This window comes from Microchirus variegatus (genome assembly GCF_963457635.1).
Source record: "Microchirus variegatus genome assembly, chromosome: 8".
In the NCBI taxonomy this organism is placed as follows: Eukaryota; Metazoa; Chordata; class Actinopteri; order Pleuronectiformes; family Soleidae; genus Microchirus; species Microchirus variegatus.
The window spans coordinates 2942481-2949889 of record NC_139809.1 but is presented as its reverse complement, the minus strand read 5'-3'; the positions used below and the strand labels follow the sequence as shown (position 1 = coordinate 2949889).

Sequence of the window (7409 nt, the reverse complement as noted above, 5' to 3'; positions counted from 1 at the left end):
CTTCATTCTTCGTTTTCTCAATTTATGTGTATAGTGTTTGTCTTTACATATGTATTTAATTCAAGCTAAATTAAATTATAACTAGTCTAACTAGATTTTAACGCCCACCTTACAAAGGTTTTTACGGTAAAAAAAAAAAAAGAAAGAAAGAAAAGAAAGTACGAACCACCGATTAAAGCTGATTCGTAAGTATATCAACATCCGGTTTTCAGAATAAAAACACCTAGATCACTGTTTCTCCAAGTGTACGTTTGAAAGCACATTTTTGAATGGGAAAAATCATGAAAATTCAAAGATGTCCTTTCAAACGTGCACTTAGAGAAACTGTGCACCTCTCAGTGCACAATAAGAAGGCGAACCTGAAATAAGAAGAACCCTAAACGTAAACTAGTTCAACGTGAAATAATATATTAAAAAAATACTACTGACTGCATCGGAGAATAAATAGCCTAAAATTCAAATCATGAACCAAACCAAGGGGACTAAGAGACAATAATTAAATAAATAATAGTTACATAAAGAGAATAAACCATTACAGAACAAATAATAAAGTTAATCACATAAAACTGTGAGATAAGATTATTATATCTATGAAAAGTCTTGAGCTGCCATTAGATTTATCATTTTAGCAATGACTATTTAATGTGCATCTCCATTTCTTCAGGTATTACATAATATATACAGTATATAAAAATAATAATAACTGAAGGGCCCATCACTTAATTTACAGCCACAAACTACAAAGACTGCTATTACTAACTTCTACCACTAAAAAAAAGGAATAACTTTTGTGAGAATATCAATGATATAAGTAAGGGTTAATCCAGCATCTGGGCCTGAACTGTGGAGGGCAGCATCACACTTATCAGTGAAGAAGAAGAATGGGAAACGCTGACGTAACAGTGAGTTGTGTGGGTTTGACCGTCTCATTTCACACACTGCCTGACTTGCGTCTCCTCCTGAGGATCCAGCCTTAGAGCCTTGAGACAGTGCTTCACCTAAATTGGTTTGTTGATGAAATCGGCTGAGCAGATCTTTTCTTCTTCTTCTAAACTTGTCTTTATAGCATCTTTACAGAAAATGAGTTCACAGGTCCGACAAAACTTCCACCAGGACTGTGAGGCTGCCGTTAACAGACAGATCAGCCTGGAGCTGTACGCCTCGTATGTGTATCTCTCTATGGTAAGTGACACTTTCAGGCCAGTAATTCAATACGCATCTTTTCTGCTCAGTGCTTCTCGTGACTCTGCATTTTTTACCTTTTGATTGATTTGCAGGCTTACTACTATGAAAGGGACGATAAATCCCTGCCAAATTTTGCAAAGTTCTTCCACGCTCGGTCCAGAGAGGAGCGAGAGCATGCAGACAAGCTGATGAATCTGCAGAATAAGAGGGGAGGCAGGATTTTTCTGCAGGACATCAGCGTGTGTTTTATAATACCTTTGTAATTCAACAATGATACGATGCATTTGCTTTAAGAAAAAGTCAATGTTCTCTTTAACAATGCCTTTCAGTGACATGTCTTCAATGCTTGACAAGTTACTGTGAAACCAGAATATATAATGGTTATTGATTGTCTTGAATTATTTATGTTGGTTTTTAGAAACCTGATAGAGATGAGTGGGGGAGCGGCCTGGAGGGTTTAGAGTGCGCTCTGCAGCTGGAGAAAAGTGTTAACCAATCACTGCTGGACCTGCACAAAACAGCGACTGAACACAGTGATTCTCATGTAAGTATCAGACAGAGAGGCCAAAGTGTGGGCCATGATGGTACAGCAGGAGGTCAAAAGGTCATCCATTCACTCATTGTCTATCTCTTTATCCTCCACATGAGGGTTGTGGGAGGGGGGGGGGGGGTGCTAATCTCAGCTGACATAGGACAATAGGCCAGTGCATCACAGAGCCACATAGAGAAATTAAATGTCATTAAATATAAATTTTTGTGAGCTATGTTTTGTAATGCAATTGTCTTTCTTGACTTTTTTTTTTTTTTAAAACAGACGTGTTACTTCATAGAAACACACTTCCTGGATGAGCAGGTAAAATCTATCAAACAACTCACTGACTGGATCTCAAATCTGCAACGCATGGGAGTGGAAAAGTGTGGCATGGCCGAGTACCTCTTTGACAAATACACCGTGGCTGAAGAGAGAAGATAAACGGTGCTGTGACACTGATGAGTGTCCCGCTCACATCCCTCTGCTGGCCGAGCCTCTCTCTGACAAAAAAGTAAAGGATAATAACTATTACACTTTACAAACTGTCCTAGAGACTGAATAGACATTTCCATTTGTGCCATTTGTGTTTTCATTTACGCCTTCGGCTAATCATATCATGTGTTGTTTGTGCTTTCAAAGTATGGCGGTTAATCCCTACTTTCTAGTGGTTGAAGTTGTCAGATTCCCTTCCTCGACATGTAAGAGGTTGTTTGTTTTGAGGTGCTTTGTACAAGGCTCCGTGGAATAAAACTGCTCACGGTGTAGATATTAATTCTAAGCTAGATAAAACAGTGTGTGTTAATATTGTTAATATTGACCTTTGACCTGTAACTGTATGGAGTTATTTGTGGATTAAATGTGTTATTTAATATGAATGAAAATAATGTTTGTAGATGTTAATTTAATGTTACATACAGTAAATGTAATATGAATATGAAAAATAAAGTGGTACACATATAATTCATTTCTTTATTGAAAATTATTATGCACATGCTGATACTACTAGAATGTAAGAATATATACTTTTTGGTTTCTTGTCACTTAGAGTCAGAAGAAACTGTTCATTTTCATAAGGTGCTTTTTTTTTTTTTTGCATTACAGCTAAGTTTCTGTTTCTGTGGTTTTTATCTTGAAGTAGAAAAATCAATCCAGAATTTGCAACATACCCCTTTTTCAGTTGTGTGTAGAGCTCCAGAGGATTGTAATTCATACCCATGTGGCTGAAATATTTTTGAAAATCAGTGATACGAGGATGGAGTCAATCCTGCTCCCTCCCTCCTGCCGCCTTATTGACGCCACCGTCCACCAGAACACTCAGCAGGTCTCCATCAGCCAGTGAGATTCCTGAATCTTTAGGTGAGCTGAGCTGATTGGTTTCTTGTTGTGATAATGCTGAAGTGGAAACTGTGTTATTGCTAAGCCCGCCGTTGGTGCCGCCGTTGCTTGCCCTGAAGTTGGCACCGAAGTTCCCGTGGTTACTAAAATGAGTGTGACTTGTACCATTGCAGAGACCCCCTGCTGTGCATGCGCTGTTGTTGGCGCTTGTTGCGTTAATGCTGCCAGAGCTGCTGTTGGGATTACCGGGATTTGCGGTGGCCGTTCGAGATGGAGGGGTGAACGAGAACACCCGTTCTCCTCCGCTTCCTGCAGCTCGAGCGCTCGCCGGTCCGGGCTGGCTGTCACATGAGGGAAGGTTGTCCAGAGTGAGGCGAGGAGGGGGAGGTCGGCGAGACAGCAGGCCGTGCCCTGGTCTGAGTTTAGATAGTGCACAGAGTTCAGGTGGAGGGTCAGGGAAGGAGAAGGTCGGGGCACTCTCGCCATCCTCACTTAGCCAGGGGAAAGCAGAGGATGGCGGTTGGGGCACGTGGCCGGGGGTGTCAGGAGAAGGCAGCTGTGAGCCGACCATGGGAGGGGCGAGGGAGCTGCAGCTGCGGTCCCACTCGTTTTGTGTTCTCCTGGCAGGACGAGGGCGAGGCACAGCAGGGGGCACACAGTGGATGGGTGTTTGTGGGCAGCTGTAGAAACCCGGTCTCTCGTACATGGGCATGCCGGAGAAGGCGTAGTCGAGATCTCGCTCCTGGTTGAACGGCTGGCGAGCTTGACTCGGCAGGTAAAGAGGGAAGCGGCTTAGCGGAGCTCCGGGGCGGCGACGCAGCAAAGGAACCCTGGAGGAGCGAGGGAAGTTGGGGGACTGGACGCCAAGAAAACGACCCAGACCAAGCAGTGGGGTGGAGTAGTTGGCTTCTTCATTTTCTTTGATCTGCTCCAGATTCGACTGAAACTCCATCTCCTCCTTAGGAACACTAGTTTAGATTTACATAGGTGGTTAAATGACAGTGTTTAAGAAACGATCTGCCAGGAAATATCAAAGTATTACTAAACCTGATATCCAGGGCTGAGCCCATAAAGGAGGGTTTGCGGTGCTCAGCGCTGGCTGCGGTGTAAGGAGGCTGAGGTTCAGACTCATTCCAGTACATATCCTTCTCAACCAGTGGCACGCTGTCATACATCTCATCCACAGACAACAAGGACACCTGGGACATAAAGAAAACCCACGGCAGGTTTGAAGACGACAGTTGACAGTCAAAAAAAACCCCCAAACACAAATAGAGCCACACCTGTAAATTGCGATCGACAAGCAAGTTGGTTTCAAAGTCATCGTCGTCTTCTCCGAAAGGATTGATGAGCTGCTCGGCCACCTGAGACCAGCGAGGAGAGGAAAGCGTCAGTGATACAGCTCAAAATGGGAACATCTCCAATAAAATGTCATTGTAGTGGGATCGTGAAAACCACAAGCCGACGTTCTTCACCTTCAGCCAACCGACGTAGAAGAAAAACTGCAGGAGGGTAAACACGGGCACGTAGAAGTCCAAATCATGACCTGGGTAACTCTGAGCTGGATCCAAGAACTGACGACCAATCAGACAAGCCAGGAAAAAACTGTAGACAGCAATGGTCGCCACCTAATTAAGAAACATGAGTCAAACTTGGCAGCGTTTTCACAGCAACGTCAGAGAAATTTCAAGTCTTCAGAAGAGCAGTATGATTGTTCTTTAGGTTATGTTTTTAAACAAAAATAATCTAATAGTTTAGGTATCACAAAGGCATCTGCATCATGTTCTTCACTATCAGTGAACATTATAGTGTTTTTAAAGAAACAAACCTGGGTATAGACAAGAGGAAGGCTGATCCAGTCATAACCATACAGTTTCATACACTTTGCTCGTAAACTATTCAACTCCTGAACAGAGGAGAAAACAAGACACGCAGAACTGACTTAAAGAAAAAATACTTCTTAAAGAGATGATGCTCAGTCTGACCAGATTTAAAGCGACACCTTACAGTAAGGATGGCCGTGAGCGCCACGTCGTCGCCGATGCGACCCTCAGACCGAGCTCTCAAAGCCAGACTGACGAACCACATGCAGGGAACCCAGAACTTGTTATGAGGAGAGGGCAAGTTCTCCAGATGCCTCAGTTCCTCTGGTGTTATCAAACCTGAAAAAGAGCGGAACACACAGTGAAGAAGACAAAATAGCCACAATCATATAAAGAAAGAAAGCATTTAGGAAGTTTGTTTCTGTGTGATCAGTCCTTAGCAGCCTCAGCTGCTACTCCACCAGATCCACCAAACAAACAATTTAAAGCAGTCACTAAGAGCTTTTCATACCAAATGTTGAACTGTGCAGTGTTCACACTGTAAATAAACGGGATTGTAAATCTGAAAAGTCAGAACCAATTAGTGAAAAATATGCTGAAAATAACTGCAACATTTTGCCACATTTCGCTTCAAACAATGTTTTAAAAAGTGGTGTGATTTCTTTTTAGCACATTTACAACAACATGTGTTAGTACTAAGAAATGTATTATAGAGTCAAATATAAATGTTAAAGGTGCCATATGTAAGAATGTGGCCAAAAATAGTTACTACACTCAAATTCAAAATACTGAGGTCTTTTAGGTTTCGCTTTTCAACGCCATTGTAGCTCAGACGTAAAGGCCACATTATACTTCTCCGACTGCGTAATGCGTCACCACGGAGACCACTCGAGCCTTCATACTTCTGCGTCGTGGTGACGGACACGCGCTGCAATTTCCCCGCCCGATCAGTAGGGGTCGCTGCGCAAGGTTGTTGTGCTTCTGGCTACAGTGAGCACTGGCGTCCGAGAGAGAAAGAGAGAGAAAGACTGTTGTTGTTGAAACAGTGGCCGTTTCTCACTTTTCTGTGTGACGGAACGCAGTTTTAAGATAATTTGAGGCGAGAAATTGGCCATTTAGAGTCTAAACATGTGCTGTGTGTGTGTTAAGATATGACGTATTTATAGTTTGGCAGCGACGGTTGTCGGCGGGGAACAGCCCCGCGTCTGTGGACGCTCGGTGCGCACACTGTGAGCCGGCACAGAGCAGCGTTAGCTCGGCCTGTCCTGAGGACCAATCGCAGCTCTTGCCGTCTCCGTTTTTCCTTTGACGGAGTGACGGACACTTAAAAAATATTTTGTGCAGTCGGAGACGACGCAGAGGCTCTTCGACAGACTCTGCGTCGACTCAGAGTCTCTGCGTAACCTACGCTGAATGCTAAATGCTGAATGCTAAATGCTTACTGTTTTGAAAGTGTGTAAACAGAGCCAGCAGCTTTGGATGTGATCATGTCGTATGTAGTATGTAGATCACATCATACCTGCTTGCACCAGATGCTGCATGGTGGGAAACCTCTTGTAGACGGCCGTGCTGACCGAGCGATAGATGAGGACGCCAGACAGGTTGGCGTATCGCATCAGAGTTCGGCGGGTCAGCCTGGACACCTCATCAGCCCCGCGGACGTGACCGCCAACTAGTGCTGCCAAGCGGTCTGGCAAGGGGATGTTTTCAAACTGGCCCCACCAGCGTGACACCACCAAGGTCACATAGAAACCTGGTTAGAAAAGTCAAATGAGACGATGATGGTGCTGCTGAACCAGTGTGACACACGGAGGAGCAGAGGGAAATCGTACATCACGCCCAACTCACCCAGCACAAAGGACACGGGGATGAGCTCTGCATAGCGATCACAGTATATGGACAGTTTCTCAAAGAGCCTCTTCTGGTCATTATCTAACACAAACCTGGTGGAGGAAACATCTCCCGCGGTCACTCGCTTACTCACTACGACAATGACAGAATGATATGAATATCAAATATCAGTATCAGTACCTGTAAACAATACTAAAGAAGTAGTAGAAGACAGTGAAGATGATGAGCTCTCTGTAGAGCAGTTTATAAATGCTGCCTCTCCATCGCAGGAGCAGGTGAAAGAAGGTTCCCAGACCTGCATCAGCAACCCTGCGAGAGTATGTTACTGTCATTGCTGCTGCTGCTGCTGCTGCTGCTGCTGCTGCTGCTGCTGTGTGCCGGCCGACCTGCTGGCTGACTGTGGCCTGACATGAAGGAAACCACTGTGGTGGTGTTCACTTTTTCTTTGTCTTAGCTCGATACCATGGATCAGCCTGGAAAACCAGTGTGATCACAGAAAAAAGAAACAGGAAGGTTAAATTAAGTCCCATACTAAATCAACTGAAATTGATTTTTCACTTCCTACATGCTCAAACAGTCCTAATTTACACATCTAAATCAAAATACATTTGAAGAAACAACAAACACAACTTTTAAGGGCCAAAAAAAGGGCCAAATTTACAGACTATTTGCGGTTGCGGTTA

At 43.9% G+C, this 7409-nt stretch overlaps 2 protein-coding genes across 2 annotated transcripts; one reads left to right on the top strand and one right to left on the bottom strand.

The window, feature by feature from the left end:
* Positions 1 to 1080: 1080 nt before the first annotated feature.
* Positions 1081 to 2158, top strand: LOC310930572 (ferritin, heavy subunit-like; the record flags this gene model as incomplete). The annotated part of the gene is made up of 4 exons (XM_083893604.1): positions 1081 to 1182; positions 1278 to 1424; positions 1604 to 1729; positions 2000 to 2158. 4 exons carry the CDS (start codon positions 1081 to 1083, stop codon positions 2156 to 2158), a joined length of 534 nt encoding a protein of 177 aa, XP_083749730.1.
* An 817-nt stretch (positions 2159 to 2975) lies between these two features.
* best1 (bestrophin 1) lies at positions 2976 to 7058 on the bottom strand (the record flags this gene model as incomplete). The annotated part of the gene is made up of 9 exons (XM_083893630.1): positions 2976 to 4020; positions 4100 to 4251; positions 4336 to 4416; positions 4528 to 4680; positions 4881 to 4958; positions 5060 to 5214; positions 6395 to 6628; positions 6724 to 6818; positions 6907 to 7058. 9 exons carry the CDS (start codon positions 7056 to 7058, stop codon positions 2976 to 2978), a joined length of 2145 nt encoding a protein of 714 aa, XP_083749756.1.
* Between the last annotated feature and the right edge of the window lie 351 nt (positions 7059 to 7409).